Source organism: Erpetoichthys calabaricus, chromosome 4, assembly GCF_900747795.2.
Source record: "Erpetoichthys calabaricus chromosome 4, fErpCal1.3, whole genome shotgun sequence".
In the NCBI taxonomy this organism is placed as follows: domain Eukaryota; kingdom Metazoa; phylum Chordata; class Cladistia; order Polypteriformes; family Polypteridae; genus Erpetoichthys; species Erpetoichthys calabaricus.
In genome coordinates, this window is record NC_041397.2 from 294,821,251 (window position 1) to 294,846,715 (window position 25,465).

The 25,465-nt window shown below is 42.1% G+C and overlaps 1 protein-coding gene across 3 annotated transcripts in view; it reads right to left on the bottom strand.

The window, feature by feature from the left end:
* Positions 1–3,821, bottom strand: part of LOC114651263 (neural cell adhesion molecule 2-like) — a 1,104,951-nt gene extending 1,101,130 nt beyond the window's left edge. Inside the window, exon 1 of one of the 3 annotated variants that reach the window (XM_051927215.1) lies at positions 3,607–3,821. In XM_051927215.1, the coding sequence (XP_051783175.1) occupies positions 3,607–3,658 (52 nt within the window). In that variant the 5' untranslated portion in view covers positions 3,659–3,821. The remainder of the gene's footprint in view (positions 1–3,606) is intronic. The other 2 variants (XM_051927216.1, XM_051927217.1) reach the window with 2 other exon arrangements.
* Positions 3,822–25,465: the final 21,644 nt, after the last annotated feature.

Here is a 25,465-nt window from a genome sequence, read left to right on the forward strand (position 1 = left end):
TTAGATCTCAACCCATCTTAGATGAGTGGCACAGCTACTAGATAGAAAAACAGATAGGATGGCAGCATATATATGGTATATAGTATAAATAGTGAACAAAACCAGATAGATAGATAGATAGATAGATAGATAGATAGATAGATAGATAGATAGATAGATAGATAGATAGATAGATAGATAGATAGATAGATAGATAGATAGATAGATAGATAGATAGATATGGGACACTAAGTAATCCATGTATTGATATTTAGGAATTGTGAATAGTTAGATAAGCAATCAAGCTTGAAAGTATTATTTGTCTGTTACTGTATCAGAAATGTCCTGTGCCTGACCTCAGTGAATAGCACCATATGAAAATACCTGTGGCCCTTAAACTGCCTGTCTGTATCTGCCTGCCTGTCATGTCATTGACCTCACATCTTCATTTTATTCCAATTAGACTTCCGTGGTGACTTCATCCTTGCTTCTTCCTTCTACACACAGCTAAGCAGCCATTTTTCATTCCATCTCTACATGATTTTATATGTGCCAGTGTCCAAAATACCACCAAAAACAAATTTCTCAAAAAAAGTTGTGCTTAGAGATGAGGGATGAGTTAAAGGAGCTATTTATGAAACCTGTTAGGGATCTAAGTAAATAAAAGTTTCTTTGGAAATCATTATGTAGATGTCTGTTTAGGTAACCGATAATGTTTCCCTTTATAGCACCAGTCTGAGGAGCAACTTTGGCATCTGAGTGTTTAAGGGGATAGATAGATAGATAGATAGATAGATAGATAGATAGATAGATAGATAGATAGATAGATAGATAGATAGATAGATAGATAGATAGATAGATAGATAGATAGATAGATATGAAAGGCACTATAATAATAGATAGATAGATAGATAGATAGATAGATAGATAGATAGATAGATAGATAGATAGATAGATAGATAGATAGATAGATAGATAGATAGATATGAAAGGCACTATACAATAGATAGATAGATAGATAGATAGATAGATAGATAGATAGATAGATAGATAGATAGATAGATAGATAGATAGATAGATAGATAGATAGATAGATATGAAAGGCACTATATAATAGATAGATAGATAGATAGATAGATAGATAGATAGATAGATAGATAGATAGATAGATAGATAGATAGATAGATAGATGTGGATTGTATGTTTTCCGACATACACGGCAGGCACAGAGTATGACACCTGACTGCTACTTGCTTTTTAGCAAATGTAAGTGATGATGCACTGAGCATCTGTAAAATTCCTATGAATGATGCAAAACACAATAAATATATATAATAATTATTTTTGAAGTCATGTCAATGTGTGCAGTATACATGGTTGTCAAAGGAAATAAACATATGCTTATAAAAAGGACGATTATAACATCTGTCCAGGTTACATGATGTTCCAGTTTGTGTTTCATTAATTTACACGGTCAAAGTATAACTGTGTGCACAGAGATCTGACAAGTGGAATAAGCTACAGTATATATGACGATGCCTCGAAATGTTTATTCTTTTTCCTCACCTGTACACTCTATCTATCTATCTATCTATCTATCTATCTATCTATCTATCTATCTATCTATCTATCTATCTATCTATCTATCTGTCTGTCTGTCTGTCTGTCTGTCTGTCTGTCTGTCTGTCCGCCCCTCCGTCCTTCCGTCTGTCTCGTTGTTGTCATTAATTCGCCTGTAGTCACATACCCAGCTGTACTCAAAGTTCTACCTTGGCACACACAAGACCACTTAGACGTGCCAACTCCCAGGACCACTAAAGGAGCACTGATTGCGTCCTGCAGGTCATTCGATATTTGTGTCTTGAACTGTCTGTTTTTTTTTTTTTTTTTTTCCAAAAGTGCAGCCCGACCCTTCAAAGTGTCGACGTGTGCCTGCGTATCCCCCACCTGGTCCACGGGCTCCCCTCGGGCTGCTGCTGTTGATTTCAGTCAAATTCTGCTTCAGAAGTTCTTGCCTTTGAATATAAACCTCGCCTAATGAAACCTGTTATGTCCCGTTTCATTTCAGAGATACCCAGCTCAGAGTTCTATTTTAATATTTATTTTTAAGAAACGTTAAAAAGAAAACGCACAAAATGAGAAGCTATCGGTAAATTGATAGTATTTAAAAAGAAAAAGAAAAATATATGGAACAGAACAGCTTCTCGCGCTGCACCCTGCCAGCCCCTCACATTCCACCTCTGCAAACCCCTCGACTATGCCCCCTCCACCCCGATGCCAGACTTTAGTCTTCCCTCAAATATATTCAAGCAGTCAGTATCGTTCTCCGTGGCAGAATTCAGAAGTCCTACCAATGCGTGTCCCATTTTCCGCCTTGCGCCTTTTATATCACAATTCCTTTCTACATTCGTTTTATTTTTCATTGTTTTTTAACCTTTATTTTTTAATACATAACATTGTGTTGCATGCTGATAGAAATCACACATTAAAAAGTATAACATTAGCATCCGATTGATAAACCTGGAGTGCTGCAGACAGCTGCTCGTTCTCTGAAGAATGTGGATTCATTACCGCAATCCTGTGGATTATTTCAGCGAGTGGATGCCTCTCGCAATATGCGGCACTGTACCGCCGCCTACTGTCCAAAAGTAGAAACACTCGTCCACGACGGACATGTTCTCCCTTGGTGCTACCGAAAGCGCGCAACTCGCACCGTGTCAAGTTTTAGCCTCGGTCAAGTTCAAAACTTCACGGTGAATGTTTCTGTCAAGTACATACGCTGCAGCCAAGCAGACATGCCAAGAGATGTGCGTACATGCGACACCACACACGACAACATCATTGCATATATGTGTCAGTCGGCTAACTTTATTCATGCTCCGTGAATCTCTAGTGCCACAACAGGTAACGACATCCACTACAAGTGCAATTCCTCTTGAAAGAAACACATCCCCGGTTATAAAGTGACAGCTCTCAGATAGTTGGCAATGCACACCGTGCCAGATGGACATTTCAGTCACCTTAGCCCATCATCCGCTATTTTTTTCCTGTCGTGATTTCATCTCCTTCTCGTAGGCATTGATATGCGAGCAGTTTTAAGGTGATCTGCTCCGATGACGGATCCCCTCAGATTTTACTTGAGGGATTGGCTAGCGTGACACTGAAGGACACATCCAAATGCAAATGGGCTCTTTTATTTTAAACAGTATATTAGTTTTTAACTTGAAAAGAAAAATAAAAATACAACCTTCATAACCACAGCATGGCACTAGGCGAAAAGATATCATAGCAAAAAAAAAAGATTTTTTTATAGCCTCCAAAAATAAAAAAAAAAATAAAAAAAATAAAAGCTCTTTTTTTCCAAGAAATCCAACCGACCGCCAAATCCTCCAAACAAGCCTTGTTTCTGAAAGGACGTGACACAACTACAAAACACCGCAGTCTTAATCCATCACTCAATCTGCTTTCCACCAAAAGAAAAAAAGACACGGAGCACTTCCAACCACCACCGTGATATTGGGGGGAAAAAAGGTATCAAGTAAAGCAACTCACAACTTTTTTTTTTCTTTCCTTTTTTTTTTTATCCTTTCCATTTAAACCGTCATGGCAAGAAAGATTTCTTCCTACCTTGACTGCCGCATATGAGCAATCCCAGGAAACAGAGCAGGTTGAGGATCATTTTCAGGAGGTTCAGGTGATGGACAGCTCCCTGTTAGTATAGGAGTAGCGAGCGCTCGCTCCCTCTCTCGCTCTCTCTCTCTCGCTTTCTCGCTCACTCGCACGCTTAACGCTGCCAGAGACCAGACTGCAAGTGGAGCTCTCGCCGCCTCACTGCAGCACTATATTCAGAGAGCGCTGAGGCAGCCGAGTCTGCCTCCGCAGCCCCCCTTTCGCCATATCCTTCCGCAGAGGAAAAAAAAAACACAACTAGTGCTCAGAGACGTCAGGAGGCAGCGGCGCTAATCACCAGGGTTCTCGGTGCGTGTGCGCGCCTGTCTATCAGCTCGCTGCTCTCTCTTTTTTTTCCCTTATGGACAGATGGCCCCCGATTGCTTGTTTAACTTGCAGATATTGTTAAATCTACGGGATCCGTTAACGAGCCGCTCCGGAGCGTTTACCATTCATCAGGTAATCAAATAAAAACCCGGACTCAACTATCTAAACAGACACCGACACGATCCTGCATCTATCTCGATGTGCTCTCGTTTCGTTTAAACAGCCTGTCAAAGGACAGCCGCCTCCGCCTCCTCTTTATTGTAGAAGGGTGGCACGGGCAGTGGCATCAGTGCGCACCGCTCGGCTGGCCGAGAGTCGTCACGATCCAGAGCTGAGGACGCCGCCTTTAGGACAGGGGAGATCGTCACCTTGGGGACCCGTCCAAACTGCCACGAGTCCGGGCATTTATGAGATCGCGGAAGACAGTACAGGGCACTGCCTATTATTATTATTATTATTATTATTATTATTATTATTATTATTTGACAGACGCCTTTATCCGACAGATACAATTGTCTACATTTATTTATTTATTTTAATATTGGAGCGCAGACAGTTGGCTTGCTCAGGGTCACACAGTGTCAGTAACGGGATTTGAACCCACGACCGCAGGGTTTGAATTCCAAATCCTTAACCGCTACGTCACATTGTGCCTTTATCATGATGTTGCAGGGATCACACGGTGCCAGCTTCGTATATGCCAGTTGTTGACATGGTTTAGACAGCCTAACACACTTATTCTGCCAATGTTGACATTCGGATTGCTATTGAGAACCAGCTTTGGAATCACGTGCCCACTTTGAAGCTGGCATTTCAGAGATCAGGTGTTTCTGAGGACAAGACATTCCTGGGAAATGTCTGGAGACAGGGCACTTCTCAGATTACAGCGGCAGAAAATGCCAGCTTTGGCAAAGACATGTCTATGAGTGGTACAGTATAATACGCCAGCTTTGGGTTTGACATGTTCATGAGAGGTAAAGACTAACATGCCAGCTTTGGGCAGGATATGTATACATATGAATGGTAAACTGTAATATGCCACCTTTAGCAGGACACATCTATGAGTGTTAAAATGCAATATGCCAGCTTTGGGCAGAGCCTGTCTATAAGTAGTAGAGTGTAATATGCCAGCTTTAGGGAGGACACACCTTTTTGCTTTGCAGTGTAAAATATGCCAACATTAGGCAGGACATGTCAATGAGTGGTAAACTGTTATATGCCAGGTTTGGGTGGGGCATCTCAATGAGTAGTAAACTGTATAATACCTGCTTTAAGAAGAACACATGTATGGGTAGAAAACTATAATATGCCAGCTTTAAGGAGGACATGTCTATGTAGTGTTACAGTGTAATATGCCAGCTTTGGGCAGAACATGTCTGTGAGTGGTAAACTGTAATATGCCAGCTTTAAGGAGGACATGTCTATGTAGTGTTAACAGTGTAATATGCCAGCTTTGGGCAGAACATGTCTGTGAGTGGTAAACTGTAATATGCCAGCTTTGGGCAGGACATGTCTATGTAGTATTACAGTGTAATATGCCAGCTTTGGGTAGGACATGTCTGTGAGTGGTAAACTGTAATATGCCAGCTGTAAGGAGGACATGTCTATGTAGTGTTAACAGTGTAATATGCCAGCTTTGGGTACGACATGTCTGTGAGTGGTAAACTGTAATATGCCAGCTTTGGGCAGGACATGTCTATGTAGTATTACAGTGTAATATGCCAGCTTTGGGTAGGACATGTCTGTGAGTGGTAAACTGTAATATGCCAGCTTTAAGGAGGACATGTCTATGTAGTGTTAACAGTGTAATATGCCAGCTTTGGGTACGACATGTCTGTGAGTGGTAAACTGTAATATGCCAGTTTCAGGGAGGAAACATCTATGAGGGGTAAAGTGCAGCATGCCAGCTTTAGGGATGGCATGCCTATGCATAGAAAATCATAATATGCCAGCTGTGGGCAGGGCATGTATATACATTTTAAAGTGTAGTATGCCAGGTTTAGAGAGGACACGCCTATTTGTGTTGCAGTGTAAAATATGCCAACATTAGGCAGGACATGTAAATGAGTGGTAAACTGTTATATGCCAGGTTTGGGCAGGGCATCTCAATGAGTAGTAAACTGTAACATTAGTGAGGACAAGTCTATGAATGATAAACTGTAATATGCCAACTTTGGACAGGAAATGCCAATGTGTAATATGCCAGCTTTAGTGAGGACACATCTCTGAGTTGTAAAGTGTACCCTGCCGGTGTCCCAGTGAGGACTGCTACCATGTAAGAAGCTGTCTTTGGACAGGGCAGGATTGTAGTGTGCCAGCTTTGAAGTCAGAATTATTCAATTTCATACAGGGCACCGTGCCATCTTTAGACAGAATGTTTCTCACAGTAGGCTGACTTTTCTTATTTCTCAAGTACAGTGTGCCATCTTTGGACTGGAAATTTTATCGACTGAAGGGCTTTGGCACTTCTTCTATTGTTATAATGTAGCTTCGTAGCGCTGGACTGGGCATATCTCAGTTACACTGTGGTGTGCCAACATTGTATGCCACATTTCTGTTGATTGTTATGTTGTATGTGCCAATTTTGGACAGGGCATTAGTGACACTGTAGTATACCGTCTAATAAAGGGTTTTTATTTTACAGAGTTGTGTAGTACTGAGACATGGCCATTTTGGGCAAATCCTTTCTCAAATGTGTGCACTGTAGTGCGCCAGCTCTAGGCTGCACTTTTTGGGATGATTATGTTGCAGTGTGCCCTCCTCGGTCGGGGTAAGGGATTTTTCAGTTGTAGTGTAGTGTGCCAGCTATACATGGGTATTTCTCAGTTTGTTACACTGAACTGTACCCATTTTGAGCAGGGTACTTCATGGGTTTCTATAGCAGTGAAACATGCCAGTTTTGAGCAGCATATTTCTTAAGTAGTTGAACTATGGTGTGCCAACATCGGATGACGCATTTCCTCGATTGTTTTATTGTATGTGCCAGCTTGATTCACTGTGGTTTTCTACCTTTGGGCATGGTACTTCATATGTTTTTATAGTAGTGGAACATGCCAGTTTTGGGCAGCACATGTCTCAGATTGTTGTACCATATAGTGCCAGGTTTAGGAAAGGTATTATCTTTTCATATTGTTTCTGTTAAACATGCCAATTCTGGGTGGGGCTTTTAATGGAATGTTACAGGTTAGTGTGCCATCTGTTGATGTGGCATTTATTACTTTGTAATAATATGGTATGTTAGCTTGGTTGCCCATTTTGAGATTGGCACAGCATAATGATCCATCGTTGGACAGGACAATTCTCAGATGGTTACAGTGTTGTGTGCCAGTGTTGGAAAGAGCATCTCTCATACTGTTACTATGCAGTGTGCCAACTATGGGCAAGAAATTTTTCAAATTGATTACCGTGTAGACTAAAAGCTTTGGCAAGGTCAATTTCCATACTGTCATTGTGTAGCCCACCAGTCTGCATGGGGTTCTGCCTGAATTGTTGCAGATTAGCATGCCAGCTGTGAACATGGCATTTCTCACATTGTCATCAAGTAGTATATCAGCTTTGTACACATTTTTCAGGTTTTTTTTTATGGTTTAGGGTCTCACATTTGGAAATGAATTTTTCCGTTCCTCTGTACGGTGCCAACGTTGGGCAGGGCAGTTCATTGATAGTCACAGTTCAGCATGCCAACGATGAACTTTAATGTTTCTCCCAATCCAGTATGCCGACTCTGTGCACAACAGTTCTCATAAGGACACACAGTAGCATGCCAGCTTTGGACAAGATATTCTACGATGTGGGGTGCCAGCTTTGGCCAGGGCATTTCTAAGACTGTTTCACTTTAATGTGCTAAGTTATAAACATGGTATTTATCAAATTATTACCCTCTTGTGCGCCAGCTATGGCCTTGGCACTTCTCAGATTGTTACAATCTAGTTTTTAAGCTTTTGACAGGACATTTTTGAGCCATTAACACTGCAGTGCCCCGTCTTTGTAAAGAGTATTGTTTACATGGTGGCTTGCCAGCTTTGGCCAGGGCATTTCCCAGACTGTTACAATGCAGTGTGCCATATTTGGACACCAGATTGTTACACTGTTGTTTGCCAGGTTTTGATAGGGCACTTCTCAGATTGTTACAATTTAGCTGTCTAGGTTTTGACAGGGCATCTCTGAGACCATCTCACTATAGCGTGCCATCCTCAGACAGGGCATTTATCAGAACAATTACTATACAGAAATTTAGCTTTTAACTGTTACACTGTGACATACCAGCTTTGGAATGGGCACTGGTCAGATTTTATAACACAGGGTGCCATTTCTCATATTGTTACATGTAATATGCCACCTTTGGATAAGGTTTTTTTTTCCATATTGTAATATTGTGGTATACCAGATTTACGCCTGGCATTTCTCAGATTGTTAAAATGTGATGTGCCATCTTTGGACAGTGAGTTTCTTAGATTTCTGGTACATCGTTATATGCCAGTTTTTGATAGACAGTTTCCCAGGAACAGTTACAATATAGTGTGCCATCTTTGGACCTGGCATTTCTCAAACTGTGGCACTATAAATATGCCAGTCCTGGCCAGAACATTTCAACATTACATTGTTGTATGCCAGGGCATTTTCAGACCATCATCATCATATAGAACAATAACTTTAAACCAGCACATTTGTTGATTATTACAACATAATGTGCCATCTTTGGACAGGGCATTTCTCAGATTATTACACTGTGATATACCAGCTTTGGCCAGGACATTTCTTACATTTTTACAATGTAGCTTTTTCAATTTTTTGACAGGGCATTTATGAGGCTGTCACATTATGGTGTGCCACCTTTGCCGAGGTTATTTATCAAAGCATCACCACAGAGAACATTAACTTTAAACTAAGCTTGTTTTTCTGTGTGTGTGGCAAAGCATAGGTGGCACAGATTGTCCATAAAGGAGAATGCTCCTCATCTGAAAACAAAATGAGTGATGCCAAGCTGCCCAGGTAATGACATGAGAGGGGGTCACAGTGGAATACATTTCAAAGGCACCCAGTATGTGCTTCAGTCAATGATGTGGGCTCTGAGGCTGGGCATGGGCACCACGATGGGGCATTTCACCTGCTGATGAATGGCCCAATGCCCCCTGAGGACTGGGCATTTGTGTTTAATCACAACGGTGTGGCCAAGTGCTTACAGTGGCCAGTAGAGGGCACTCTGCATCATAGAGGAAAAAAAGGGTAAAAACTCAAATGAAAATAATAAGAACAGAAGGGTAGAGAGCAGCAGGAGACCCCGGGCAGCCCTTACAGCCCCCTCTTCACTTAACTGTCTGTCTAGTTATGGGTTCTTTCCCACTCGCCTTTCTTTCACTATAATTCACATTTCCTTTCCCACCCACTCCTTGAGCTTTTGATACAAGCTGCCTCCCAACTGCAAGCTCAACATGAGGGGCACATTCACCAGGACCCGGGGATTGGAAGAGGTCCAGAAAGCCTTCCTTCTACAAAGGGCCCACCATCAGAAGGGCTTTTCCTCTTCCACCTTCAGGACTTAAGATTTAAGTCACGGGTCCCCCTGGTGCCACCTGCTGGACAGGAGACCAAACTGCCAGCCATCCACCACTGGGCTAGTGAGAATTTCATTGCAGTCTCTGAACTTGAATTTAATAGCAGTGCAGTCAGTCAGTCAGTCCGTCATTGTCCAACCCGCTATATCCTAAAACAGGGTCACGGGGGTCTGCTGGAGCCAATCCCAGGGGGCAAGTCAGGAACAAACCCCAGGCAGGGTGCCAGCCCACCACAGGGCACACATCCACACACCAAGCACACACACCAGGGACAATCTAGAATCACCAATGCACCTAACCTGCATGTCTTAGGACTGTGGGAGGAAACCCACGCAAACACGGGGAGAACATGCCAACTCCACCCGGTAAGCGAACCCCCAGGTCTCCTTACTGCGAGGCAGCAGCGTTACCGACTGTGCCACCGTGCTGCCATAATAGTAAATATGGGGACACATCTTTTGTCCTGCAGAAAATTAGGATGACCTTCTAGGGCAGGGGTGTCGAACTCCAGTCCTGGAGGGCCGCAGTGGGTGCAGGTTTTCATTCTAACCATCTTCTTAATTAGTGACCAGTTTTTACTGCTAATTACTTCTTTTAATTCACTTGACTCAGACCCCTTAGTTGTTTCTTTTTGCTTAATTAGCGGCCAAACAAGGGGCCACATGATCAGCTCACCTGTGCCCATCAACACAGAATCTGAAAATAAAGAAAGATGGAGGTCTCAGTAAGGCTGATCTCCCAGGTCATCAAAACATCTTGATGGTGTTCTTAGAAAAAAAAACATAAAATCATCCGTTTTGGAAATGTCTGCTGTGGCAGAATGAGAAATTAAATAACGGGTTTAATTAACAGCAGGCACTGGCTTCTCATTAAGAAACTGGTTGGAGTTTGAAATCCCAGTTTAGCTGGTCATCTGTTGGCTTGTTTCACATCTCATTTCTGTTTGGCTGCCATTTAATGAAGAAACGAATCAGTTCAGAGGATGGAATCCTTAACAACAGGACTGTTAAAAGGAAGGGAAAAGGAGTTAATTAGCAGTGAAAACTGATTAGGAGAAGGGTGAGAATGAAAACCTGCAGCCACTGCGGCCCTCCAAGCCTGGAGTTTGACACCCATGTTCTAGGGGGTTGAATACTTTTGCACGCCACTGTAACAACAGCACATCGATGGGGGGCCTTTTGAGGTGGACTCTGCTGTCTGTTTCAGCTACTCGGCCACCACGAGCCTCTCTAGGCCAGGCTTTTAACTACATGACCTTGTAAAGGTCCCGTGTTTATTGGAGTTTACTAACACATCTAATTGCATTCTTTCATGGCTGTTATTTTGGTAAGACTCACTGTTATGACTGACTCTGACGAGGCAGCTAGAAACATGTAAAAACACTCCAGCTTTGAAATCGGTTAACTACACCTGCATGTTATCTGCATGCTCGCTGAATATTAATGGAGTCTTCAAGTGGGTAAAATGGGCACGAGACCACCAAATACAAGTCAAGATGCAGACCAGCACCCAGAGTAACCTGCCCTCGACTCAGTCGGGCCCCAAATACACACAAGCTGGCTTCAATCCCAAAAATTAGAAGCTGGCAAAACAACACAACATTTCCACAAATCTATCCAAAATCCCCACAAGAGAGAGGATAACCGTGAATCCCTTGCTAGTGAACAAAAAGAGGCAACAAGGGATCTTCATAAACTGAATATTTATTTATCAAAATTAGACACAATAGAGCTGTGGTGGGTTGGCACCCTGCCCAGGATTGGTTTCTGCCTTGTGCCCTGTTTTGGCTGGGATTGGCTCCAGCAGACCCCCGTGACCCTGTGTTCGGATTCAACAGGTTGGAAAATGGATGGATGGACACAACAGAGGAAAAATTCTCAACAGAGACAAAAAAATTACTCCTACGGCAAACACTTTCCAGAAATCAGAATCCATATAGGAATACTCCACCCCAAAAATAATGTTACTTACTTCATGTGCTTTATAACCTAATAAAAAAGGGGGCGCGAATGTTGCCATATGTGGCGTAATTTCGCTATTCGTAGGGAAATTTTAAACTTGTAGCGGTGTATCGGCAGCAAAAAATATAGGAATACATTTTATTAGGGTTTCAAAAAAACGTTAGGGGGGCTCGATTAAAACTGTTATGAAAACTTGGGTCACAAATACTTAAAGGTTGAGAAACACTTCTTTATAGTAAAAGAAAATATTCTCATGATCTCATGCATAAAGGAGGTAAGAAAGTTTATGATTCAATGGAATGGGTGGGCAGCCAACACAGGACAACATCAAAATAGCCATTCAATAAAAAATCTCACATTAGTCGTGTCGCATAATCCACGTGCCACGTCATCCATGTGTTTGCTCACAATGGCCCAAACACGTGCATTTTTACTAAAATACATTTAAATAAGCCATGAATGAGGAAGGAACGCACATTCGCACACACACACGAACATCTGCCGTGAAGACACCCCCCCCCCCTCGCTGATTAAGTAACATTTTGGGTTGCGTATTCCTTTAATTATTCGGATTTCTAGATCGTTACTACTAGTAACCCAGTCGTTATTCGATACCTAATTAACAAGTAACACACCTGAGTCTTAAAGAAGTATCCACAATCTGGACGGATAGAGAGGCTGTGACACTGATGACATCATACAAGTCACACTTCCTGGACACGCCCCTTCATGACCGGCCATCGCGTCACAGCAATTTGTAGCCGAGTGTGAATAAACAATTAGGAGGAGCTCATTCCGTTTTATATTTGAGGTGTTGTAAGCGCTGCCGTTTTCTTTGAATCCTTTCTGTTTTTGCTGATTTTTGCTTCTTTTTACGTGTTACAATTTCCAGAGTGTGTTTTTGGGACTTTTTTGGCCAGGATTGACTCCTAGCCAACGCCCCATTTCCACTTTCTGAGCATTTTTCTGTCATTTTCATATTCGTGTTTAATTTATACAGGTTCTTTGGTTGCCCTTTTATCTACAGTATGTGCCAGGGGTTTAGAACAATCCTCCTTCTTATGGTTCTTGTAGTTATGTTGCCAGTTTGGGACCTGCGAGGCTAGAAACCTACAGCTCATAGTGTTGATAGATAGATAGATAGATAGATAGATAGATAGATAGATAGATAGATAGATAGATAGATAGATAGATAGATAGATAGATAGATAGATAGATAGATAGATAGATAGATAGATAGATAGATAGATAGATAGATAGATAGATAGATACTTTATTAATCCCAAGGGGAAACTCACATACTCCAGCAGCAGCATACTGATAAAAACAATATTAAATTAAAGAGTGATAACAATGCAGGTATACAGACAGACAATAACTTTGAATAATGTTAACGTTTACCCCCCCGGGTGGAATTGAAGAGTCGCATAGTGTGGGGGAAGAACGATCTCCTCAGTCTGTCAGTGGAGCAGGACAGTGACTTCAGTCTGTCGCTGAAGCTGCTCCTCTGTCTGGAGATGATACTGTTCAATGGATGCAGTGGATTCTCCATGATTGACAGGAGTCTGCTCAGCGCCCGTCGCTCTGCCACAGATGTCAAACTGTCCAGCTCCATGCCTACAACAGAGCCTGCCTTCCTCACCAGTTTGTCCAGGCGTGAGGCGTCCCTCTTCTTTATGCTGCCTCCCCAGCACACCACCGCGTAGAAGAGGGCGCTCGACACAACCGTCTGATAGAACATCTGCAGCATCTTATTGCAGATGTTGAAGGACGCCAGCCTTCTAAGGAAGTATAGTCGGCTCTGTCCTTTCTTACACAGAGCATCAGTATTGGCAGTCCAGTCCAATTTATCATCCAGCTGCACTCCCAGGTATTTATAGTCTGTACCCTCTGCACAAAGTCACCTCTGATAATCACGGGGTCCATGAGGGGTCTGGGTCTCCTAAAATCCACCACCAGCTCCTTGGTTTTGCTGGTGTTCAGTTGTAGGTGGTTTGAGTCACACCATTTAACAAAGTCCTTGATTAGGTCCCTATACTCCTCCTCCTGCCCACTCCTGATACAGCCCATGATAGTAATTGCCAGTGAAACATCTGGTCTGCTTCTTGGTTTATTTCTGGTGGCCTCGACTTTGTTTAAGGTTCCACATCATAACATCCATAACTCATTTTCCTACAAGTGTGACTTTCATTTTCTTAGAAAATGCTGTCAGTCTGTAAGACTCTGATGCCATTTAAGGTGAATCCTCTGAACAGACCGCAAGCCAGCTTTGACCGGCTGAAGGTGTGATCCTGGAGATGCCCCCATGTGTCACAGTGGAGAAGGCTCAACTGCCAGGACAGCAGTCCACTTATGCGCTAGGATTCTCCATGCTTTATTTTATCTGTATGTCAAGTCTCCAGCCATTCCTTTTCTGCCTTGTAACTTGTTCTGCATTACAGATAGAGTGTCATACGAGACCAACATTTTAGTGAAGGGCAGACATTACAGAAGGTATCAGGGGTCATTGAGCACATACAGTCATATGAAAAAATTTGGTAACCCCTCTCAGCCTGCATAATAATTGACTCTCCTTTCAACAATAAAGATAACAGTGGTGTGTCTTTCATTTCTTAGGAACATCGGAGTACTGCGGTGTTTTCCGAACAAAGATTTTTAGTGACGCAGTATTTAGATGTATGAAATCAAATCAAATGTGAAAAACTGGCTGCACACAAATGTGGGTCCCCTTGTCATTGTGCTGATTTGAATGCCTGTCACTGCTCAATGCTGATTACTTACAACACCAAAATGGTTGGATGAGCTCATTAAGCCTTGAACTTCATAGACCGGTGTGTCCCATCATGAGATATAAAGGTATTTAAGGTGGTCAATTACAAGTTGTGCTCCCCTTTGACGCTCCTCTGAAGAGTGACAGCATGGGATCCTCAAAGCAACTCTCCAAAGATCTGAAAACAAAGATTGTTCAGTCTCCTGGTTTAGAGGAAGGCTATAAAAAGTGATCTCAGAGGTTTAAACTGTCAGTTTCAACTGTAAGGAATGGAATCAGGAAATGGAAGGCCACAGGCACAGTTGCTGTTAAACCAACAGATCTGGCAGGCCAAGAAAAATACAAGAGCGGTATATGAGCAGGATTGTGAGAATGGTGACAAACAACCCACAGATCACCTCCACAGACCTGCAAGAACATCTTGCTGCAGATGGTGTATCTGTACATCGTTCTACAATTCAGCACAATTTGCACAAACAACATCTGTATGGCAGGGTGATGAGAAAGAAGCCCTTTCTCACTGACGCCACAAAACAGTCGTTTGTTGTATGCCAATGCTCATTTAGACAAGCCAGATTCATTTTGGAATAAAGTGCTTTGGACTGATGAGACAAAAATTGAGTTATTTGGTCATAACCAAAAGCGGAAGAAGAACACCGCATTCCTAGAAAACACCTGCTACCTACTGTCAGATTTGGTGGAGGTTCCATCATACTGTGGGGCTGTGTGGCTAGTTCAGCAACTGGGGCCCTTGTTAAAGTCGAGGGTCAGATGACTTCAACCCAATATCAACAAATTCTTCAGGATAATGTTCAAGCATCAGTCACAAAGTTGAAGTTACGCAGGGGTTGGATATTCCAACAAGACAATGACCCAAAACACAGTTTGAAATCCACAAAGGCATTCATGCAGAGGGAGAAGTACAATGTTCTGGAATGGCCGTCACAGTCCCCTGACTTGAATATCATCGACAATCTATGGGATGATTTGAAGCAGGCTGTCCAGGCTCGGCAGCCATCAAGTTGAACTGAACTGGAGAGATTTTGTATGAAGAATGGTCAACAATACCTCCATCCAGAATCCAGACACTCATCAAAGGCTATAGGAGGACAGCGTCTAGAGGCTGTTAGATTTACAAAAGGAGGCTCAACTAAGTATTGATGTCATGTCTCTGTTGGGGTGCCCACATTTATGCACCTGTCTAATTTTGTTATGATGCATGTTGCATATTTTCTGTTAATCCAATAAACTTAATGTCACTGCTGAAATACTACTGTCTCCATAAGGCATGTCATATATTAAAAGGAAGTTGCTACTTTCTAGGTTACTTTTCAGACATTTTCATTTGACTGTATCTTTCACCATGCCATTAGGAGTAAACTAAAGTCGCAGGCAAATCAAATCGCTACCCAAAGACAGCCATTTTTTCCCTACAAGTGGGTCTCTTTATTTTCGGGGAAAACCGAGTCTTTTCTGAAACTCAAAGCTCAGCTTCACAAATGATGCCACTCTTCTGATTTTCTTATTATTTAAATGTTTTGTTTATAACGTTTTATTAATTTTGAACATGTAATTGTTAATCCTCATGAGCACAGCTATAATTTGGCTATCCTGCGTGGACAATATTATTTACTATTGCAGTGTGGTATCAAACATGGAGCCCCATTATTCTCAGCGTCCACATTTTTAAATTATAAAGCCACTCCATCTTTGGTGGATCAGGGAATCTCGTTTTAGCTTCCGTTGTGAACGTCTGCTGTTTATTTTCTCAACGTTGGATTTTGTCTCACTGCGATGCTACAGCCTCACCGGGACACAAACACAGTACAGTGCAGAAGGAGATACACGGTAAGCATTAAATGCAATAAGTAATCTGTCAATGGGTTTACAGTGAGAAAAAATATTGAACAAGGTTTTGGACTTGTTTAATAATAATAATAATACATTTTATTTATATAGCGCCTTTCCCACATTCCGGTATTCATTCCAGCAATGAGCCTCGCGTGTAGTATTCCACATTTACCGGTGGCGGCAAAGCTACACGCAGTTGTGGGTGTCTGGGAAAGCAGAAAGGCAGCTACAGGGGCGTCCATTTTGGTTCCGTAGTGGATGTGCAACGTAGCGTTTTCTTTTTTTGTCTTAGTAACCTTGAGATGGGGTATCATTGTTTTGTTTTGTTTTTTTTGTTATTTAATGTTTAAATATGTTTATTTTGCTGTCGGATATTTTGATTTTTGTTCGAGGTGTGTGATTTCCCCTGTCAGGACCAAAATGGTGTCTCTCTGTGTGTAGGCAAGCTGAACAGAGATGCCTTTCTAAGTACACTTGTGGCCACAAGAGGGGGACGTTTTGACGATCAATCAGAGGGACTTGAGAGAAACAGTCAGGGTGTCAGGCTAAGAGGTTTCTGGTGGCTGAGCAGTTGGCTACTGTTAAGGAGTGGCGTGAGGCTCCTGAGATTTTGTTTTTAGGTGTTCAAGGGCAGGAACAGAGTCCAGTTTAGTTTTTGTAAGGCTGCTGCTATCCTTACCTGACCTGGAAGGGACTGAGTAAACATCAGGGTGGGAGCCTTTGTGCTGTTTTACACATTCTGGTTTGCTTCTTTGCATTTTCACAATTAGAATTGTTTTGACTCTGGATGATATTTTTTGTGTTACATCAGTAACTGTTTTTTTATACTATTGTGGAATAAAAAATTTTAAAAACGACCTTTTTTTGTACAATTGTCTCTCTTGTGCCTCTCTTATTACCCCCTCAGTCCTGGTCGGACCCAAACTACTAGCAGGCCAGTCGACGGCAAGTGACACTCATGTTCAGCTTTGAACAATCTACTATTCTTCAAATCTCCTTTTGGCTACGTCCTCATGCTCTGTCATCTTCTCAGTTGTTCTCTTTCTATTGTTCTTTGGTAACTTCCATATTTTCCTCATTTTATGACCAGTCATGGTTGACTTTTCCTACTTTTTCGCTTTGCTTTTTCCTTCTGTTTTTTGATTTGTTGATTAACTTGTTGCATTGTTAAATTTGCTTCTTTTTGAGATTTGTTCTTTCGGTTTTTTTTTTGTAGCCAAGGTTTTTATACCTGGCTTGAGTTTACTGTATTTTTACCTGTTTAGTTTATTATCTTTGATGCATTTTATTGTTTGAATTTGTTTTTATTTTCTTTGCCTGTGTGTTTTTAATTTTTCAATGTCAGCTATGTATTTCTTAGTCTTTTCTTCTACGTATCTTCTTTGTTGTCTTTTGTACCTTGGTGGGCAGGCCCCCTGATTCTGTAATTGGTAGTACTGTCTAACAGCCAGTGATCCATTTAATCATCACTTCAGCTCAGATGTTCCGGGTGGGTTGTAAATTATTGTGTGAGTGCCTTCTAGAATTTTCTGATTTTTGACCCAATTTATTTCAGAATATTAGATTATGAACTGACACAATACAATACATCCATCCATCCATTTTCCAACCCGCTGAATCCGAACACAGGGTCACGGGGGTCTTCTGGAGCCAATCCCAGCCAACACAGGGCACAAGGCAGGAACCAATCCCGGGCAGGGTGCCAACACACCGCAGGACACACACAAACACACACCAAGCACACACTAGGGTCAATTTAGAATCGCCAATCCACCTGACCTTCATGTCTTTGGACTGTGGGAGGAAACCGGAGCGCCCGGAGGAAACCCATGCAGACACGGGGAGAACATGCAAACTCCACGCAGGGAGGACCCGGGAAGCGAACCCAGGTCCCCAGGTCTCCCCAGGTCTCCCAACTGCGAGGCAGCAGCGCTACCACTGCGCCACCGTGCCGCCCACAATACAATACAATACAATTTATTTTTAATGAGCCCAAAATCACACAAGAAGTGCCGCAATGGGCTTTAACAGGCTCTGCCTCTTGACGGCCCCCCAGCCTTGACTCTCTACGAAGACAAGGAAAAACTCCCAAAAAATCCTTGTAGGGAAAAAATTGAAGAAACCTTGGGAAAGGCAATCAAAGAGAGACTCCTTTCCAGTTTGGTTGGGTGTGCAGTGGGTGTCAAAAAGAAGGGGGTCAATACAATACAATACACAGAACAGAACAAATCCTCAATACAGTATAAAAAAAAAATTTACAAATATGGAGCAGAATTTAAACATAGATGATATCACATAATATGATTGGATGTCTTCAGAGTCCTGGAGACCTCAACCATCAAGCTGCCTCCCTCTATTGGCCATTCCACAGCTGGGCTAGCCAATCCGATGAAAGGACCCCTCTACCCCATGATTCCTGTGATCCTCCATCAGGGATGACTTTATGTTAGGCAGGCAAAACAACTTGGCAGGTGGGCCGTGGCACCAAGTGCCACATTTGAAAACTGAGAAGATGTTGTGTGGTTTTTAGAGATTGCCCTTATAAGTAGTACTTGTGTGGATAAACCTTCCAAAATGTCCAAAGAACATAGTTTGAGTTCTACGGGCCAGAGGTTTTTATGTTTCCTCTCTTCCTATTCCAAAATTTTCTTTTGTAGTTAAAGCCTTTAGAGCTGTTTGGTGGGTCTGTGCAGGCCAAGAAGCCTGCTGCTAGAGTTCAGGGTCAGGCTACTTCTGTTTCTGGGTATCATCTGAAGTCTTGTGTTTTGGTTTTGAGAAAGAGCCCTAGTCTAGAGTTTTGTAGAGCCTGACAGTTCTATTTTTTACTTTTTGTTTTGTTTTTTTATTTTTTAAATTTTGTTTTGTATTTTTTGGTTTGTTTTTGTACTTTCTTTCATTAATGTTGTAATCCAAAGTAGTTGTGTTGCCTGGCTTCACCTAGGAAAGTTTGTAAGATAATGGGAGTCAGTTATAAAACTGTCTATTTGGCGGGTGTCTCAGCCGCACTCTGTCACTAAGGACTTTTTTGTAAACATTATTTGTATTTTTTTTTACCAAAAATAATATTAAATTAATATTATTTCTATTATTAAAAATAACATTATCAGCCGGCAGTGTGACATTGTGGTTAAGGCTTTTGGCCGAGGGTGGGTTCAAATCCTGCTATTGACAATGTGTGATCCTGAGCAAGTCACTTCACCTGCCTGTGCTCCATTGTGCTCCAAGAAATGTCACCATGTATCTCAAAGGCATCTCAAAAGTTGTAAATCACCTTGGATAACAGTGTCAGGCAAATAATAATATTACAGTGTTAAGTCACCGGAGCTGCTTACTCTTAAACATGCTGAACACATTCCTGCATTGGATCAATTCCAGCTTTTCCCATTGACTTGGCTGTTGTTGATGGTCACTTAAAAACACAATTTTCCAGGAACTGAAGTGGGTAATCAGTTGGAAAAATGTGAAGCTTGAGCAGATATTCCTATCATTATTGGATGTTTACGATGGTGTATTCTCGTGTTTTCTCTCAGTTGTATGGGGTACGTCTTTAAAGTCCACAGATGCAAATGTATATGGAAAGAATTTCAGAATAAGTCGATGCACGTGTAAATGGTGGGGGGTCTTCTTTCAAAGTCTGTAGATGTGAATGTATATTTACAATGCTTGTGAGGGGCCTGTTAAATTTAAACTATTGTGTGTTCCCCTTGTATTGAATCCAAGGACACCACTTTGGCCTTCTTCTTCTTTCTCCCTAATTTTTTCTTCTAGTCAAGTAACAGCAGCATTCACAGCCACAACACCTGGCACCTCAACTGAGCTGAATAGCAGTTGCTAGCCATTGTGCTGTGCAACTTCCATGAGTTTCACCAAAGTTTCTGTTTCCATTTCACACCTCACTGCACACAGCAAACGTGATCCTGTCTCTATTTTCCTGTTCGGGACACCGCTGCTTCATCTGTCTTCTTCCACCCACCGTATTGGCTAGTGCTGCTGTTCACGTGGCTTGTCATCACTTTCTGTGCATAAATTCCATTTCAGTGCAAAGGTAAGCACAATATTAATAATACCTGTCTGTAAATACAAAAATGTATTGATGAATGAAAAATGTGTTGGCTAATTTTAATTTTTTCTATAATGTCACTAAATCTCAATCAAATCAGTGAAAGCATTTTTGAGATTTTGGAGTATTTAGTTTTTCTATTGTCGGTTATTTATTTTTTATTTTTTACTGCTAAATAATGACTTTTGGAAATGTCCCTTTTTAAAGAATGCCTACTGCCATAGAGGTGCCATCCTGCCAAATGTCAGCTTTTTAACTAAACAGAAAATGGTCTTATTGTCTATGAGTGAGTGAATAAATCAGTAAGTCAAGCTTGCATTTTGTATATATAGATATATACAATGTATATATACTCTATACTGTATATATATATATATATATATATATATATATATATATATATATATATATATATATATATACAGTAATCCCTCCTCCATCGCGGGGGTTGCGTTCCAGAGCCACCCGCGAAATAAGAAAATCCGTGAAGTAGAAACCATATGTTTATATGGTTATTTTTATATTGTCATGCTTGGGTCACAGATTTGCGCAGAAACACAGGAGGTTGTAGAGCGACAGGAACGTTATTCAAACACTGCAAACAAACATTTGTCTCTTTTTCAAAAGTTTAAACTGTGCTCCATGACAAGACAGAGATGACAGTTCTGTCTCACAATTAAAAGAATGCAAACATATCTTCCTCTTCAAAGGAGTCAGGAGCAGAGACTGTCATAAAGGCAGAGGAAAATCAATAGGGCTGTTTGGCTTTTAAGTATGCGAAGCACCGCGGCACAAAGCTGTTGAAGGCGGCAGCTCACACCCCCTCCGTCAAGAGCACAGAAAGAGAGAGATAGAGAGAGACAGAGTTTGTTTTTCAATCAAAAATCAATACGTGCCCTTCGAGCTTTTAAGTATGCGAAGCACTGTGCAGCATGTCGCTTCAGGAAGCAGCTGCAGAAAAGATAGCAACGTGAAGATAATCTTTCAGCATTTTTAGACGAGCGTCCGTATCGTCTAGGTGTGCGAACAGCCCCCCAGCTCACACCCCCTACGTCAGGATCAGAGAAAGTCAGCGCAAGAGAGAGAGAGAAAAGTAAGTTGGGTAGCTTCTCAGCCATCTGCCAATAGCTTCCCTTGTATGAAATCAACTGGGCAAACCAACTGAGGAAGCATGTACCAGAAATTAAAAGACCCATTGTCCTCAGAAACCCGCGAAGCAGCGAAAAATCTGCGATATATATTTAAATATGCTTACATATAAAATCCACGATGGAGTGAAGCCGCGAAAGGCAAAGCGCGATATAGCGAGGGATTACTGTATATATATATATATATATATATATATATATATATATATATATATATATATATATATATATATATCCATCCATCCATCCATCCATTTTCCAACCCACTGAATCTGAACACAGGGTCACGGGGGTCTGCTGGAGCCAATCCCAGCCAACACAGGGCACAAGGCAGGAACCAATCCCACACAGGGTGCCAACCCACCGCAGGACACACACAAACACACCCACACACCAAGGCCAATTTAGAATCGCCAATCCACCTAACCTGCATGTCTTTGGACTGTGGGAGGAAACCTGAGCGCCCGGAGAAAACCCACGCAGACACGGGGAGAACATGCAAACTCCACGCAGGGAGGACCCGGGAAGCGAACCCAGGTCTCCTAACTGCGAGGCAGCAGCGCTACCATTGCACCACCGTGCCGCCCCATATATATATAATATATATTCCTGCAGGACACACTGGCACAGCCCTGTTGGGATCCGAGGGGGCCATCAGGGGGAGAAACCCTTCTTTGGGCTTCCATCACACCTAGGAGTAGTTCCAGTTAACCCTGATGAGCCACTTGGAGCACTCCCAGATATAACATCAAAGGAGCCACCTTATTCCATTTGAGGAGCCAGAGTCAGGAGGAAGCTTGCCTGTGGAGGAGTGGAAGCAAGAAAGAAAGAAAGAAAGAAAGAAAGAAAGAAAGAAAGAAAGAAAGAAAGAAAGAAAGAAAGAAAGAAAGAAAGAAAGAAAGAAAGAAAGAAAGAAAGAAAGAAAGAAAGAAAGAAAGAAAGAAAGAAAGAAAGAAAAGGAATTGTGATGCTGCATTGTGTTGTGCTGCTGTGGGGAGCGAAGCAACAGCTACGCTGGAACTGATGTGCATATGTATATATATATATATATATATATATATATATATATATACAGTCATCTCTCACCTACGTTCCAGAGACCCCCATGATAGGTGAAAATCCACAAAGTACAAACCATATGTTTATATGGTTATTTTTATATTGTCATGCTTGGGTCACAGATTTGCGCAGAAACACAGGAGGTTGTAGAGAGACAGGAACGTTATTCAAACACTGCAAACAAACATTTGTCTCTTTTTCAAAAGTTTTAAACTGTGCTCCATGACAAGACAGAGATGACAGTTCCGTCTCACAATTAAAAGAATGCAAACATATCTTCCTCTTCAAAGGAGTGCGCATCAGGAGCAGAGAATGTCAGAGAGAAAGAGATAAAAGCAAACAATCAAAAATCAATACGTGCTGTTTGGCTTTTAAGTATGCGAAGCACCATGCGGGAAGCATATCGCTTGACAAAGCAGCCACAAGTAAGACCAACAAGGAACGGAGCAATGTGAAGGTAATCTTTCAGTGTTTTTTGAGGAGCAGCCGTATCCTCTAGGGGTGCGAACAGCCCCTGTGCTCACAATATATTTAAGGTGTTTTATTTAATACGTAATACATGCTCTGATTGGGTAGCTTCTCAGCCATCCGCCAATAGCATCTCTTGTATGAAATCAACTGGGCAAACCAACTGAGGAAGCATGTACCAGAAATTAAAAGACCCATTGTCCACTGAAACTCATGAACCAGCGAAAAATCCGCAATATATATTTAAATATGCTTACATATAAAATATGTAAGCATATAAAATCCGCAATAGAGTGAAGCCGCGAAATTCGAAGCGCAATATAGCAAGGGATTATTATATATATATACAATATGACACTTTGACTCAATGTAGTCAGTGTACAGCTTGTATAACAGTGTAAATTTGCTGTCTCCTCAACATAACTCAACACACAGCCATTAACGTCTAAACCGCTGGCAACAAAAGTGAGAACACCCCTAAGTGAAAAATGTCCAAATTGTGCCCAATTAGCCATTTTCCCTCCCCGGCGTCATGTCAGTGTTACAAGGCCTTAGGTGTGAATGGGGAGCAGGTGTGTTACATTTGGTGTTATCGCTCTCACACTCTCTCATTTTGGTCACTAGAAGTTCAATATGGCACCTCACGGCAAAGAACTCTCTGAGGATCTGATAAAAGGAATTGTTGCTCTAAATAAAGATGGCCTCGGTTATAAGAAGATTGCCAACACCCTGAAACTGAGCTGCAGCACAGTGGCCAAGACCATACAGCGGTTTAACAGGACAGGTTCCACTCAGAACAGGCCTCGTCATGGTTGACCAAAGAAGTCGAGTGCACATGCTCAGCGTCATATCCAGAGGTTGTCTTTTGAAAATAGACGTATGAGTGCTGCCAGCATTGCTGCAGAGGTTGAAGGGGTGGGGGGTCAGCCTGTCAGTGCTCAGCCCATACGCCCGCCTCACACTGCATCACATTGGCTTGCATGGCTGTGGTCCCAGAAGGAAGCCTCTTCTAAAGATGATGCACAAGAAAGCCTGCAAACAGTTTGCTGAAGACAAGCAGACTAAGGACATGGATTACTGGAACCAAGTCCTGTGGTCTGATGAGACCAAGATAAACTTATTTGGTTCAGATGGTGTCAAGCGTGTGTGGCGGCAACCAGGTGAGGAGTACAAAGACAAGTGTGTCCTGCCTACAGTCAAGCATGGTGGTGGGAGTGTCGTGGTTTGGGGCTGCATGAGTGCTGCCGGCACTGGGGGGCTACAGTTCATTGTGGGCACCATGAATGCCAACATGTACTGTGACATACTGAAGCTTCGGAAACTGGGCCGCAGGGCAGTATTCCAACATGATAACGACCCCAAACACACCTCCAAAATGACCACTGCCTTGTTAAAGAAACTGAGGGTAAAGGTGCTGGACTGGCCAAGCTGGTCTCCAGAACTAAACCCTATTGATCATCTGTGGGGCATCCTCAAACGGAAGGTGGAGGAGCGTAAGGTCTCTAAAATCCACAAGCTCTATGATGTCGTCATGGAGAAGTGGAAGAGGATTCCAGTGGCAGCCTGTGAAGCTCCAGTGAACTCCATGCTCCAAGAGAGTTAAGGCAGTGCTGGAAAATAATGGTGGCCACACAAAATATCGACTCTTTGGGCACAATTTGGACATTTTTCACTTAGAGGTGTACTCACTTTTGTTGCCAGCGGTTTAGACATTAATGGCTGTGTGTTGAGTTATTTTGAGGGGACAGCAAATGTACACTGTGATACAAGCTGAACACGGACTACTTTACAGTGTATCAAAGTGTCATATCTTCAGTGTTGTCCCATGAAAAGATATAATAAAATATTTACAAAAATGTGAGGGGTGTACTCATTTTTGTGTACTGTATATATTGTCACACACGTGCGCATGGGAGGCAGCTAAAGGGCTTGAGTGACGGCAGTTCTGAGACAGGCCGGGAGGTGGCAGAGTGCACTGACTCTTTTTCTCTCTTGCCTGCAGACCATTCCCGAGAGATTCCACCTGGCTCTCGTGACATCATTTCCGGGACCGAGCCAATGGAAGGAGACCTTACTGGCTCCGACCCCTCTGACGTCACGTCCGGACTTGAACCAATGGAGAACGAACACGACCCTGATCCTTATGACCTCACTTCCTGTCTTCCCCTTTAAAACCCTGCCCTTTTTCCTAATTTATCAGTCTTGTCTTGGACTCAATTGTATGCACATCAGTGCTGTTTATTTCATAAAAACGACTTTGCAGCCAGGATACCAGATCATACGGGTGGCTGTCCCAAACCTTTATCTGAGTATGTCTCATTTGTGTGACAATATATATATATATAAAATGAAAGGCACTATTACATAGATAGATTGTTTATTATCTATCTATCAGTAGTTTAGTTCTTTAGTTCTCTTTCCTTCCTTTCTTTCTTTTAGAGATTTTTGTAGGCCTCAGGCGTTTTGAGAGTGTAGGCCTCAAGCCTTTCTTCGTTTGTTTTTGTACTTTCTTTAAATTCATAAATTAAATTAAATAATCAATAGTTTTGTTCTTTGGGCCCTTTTGTTCCTTTCTCCCTTTCTGATATTTCTGCAGGCCTCAGGTCTTTGGAGAGTGT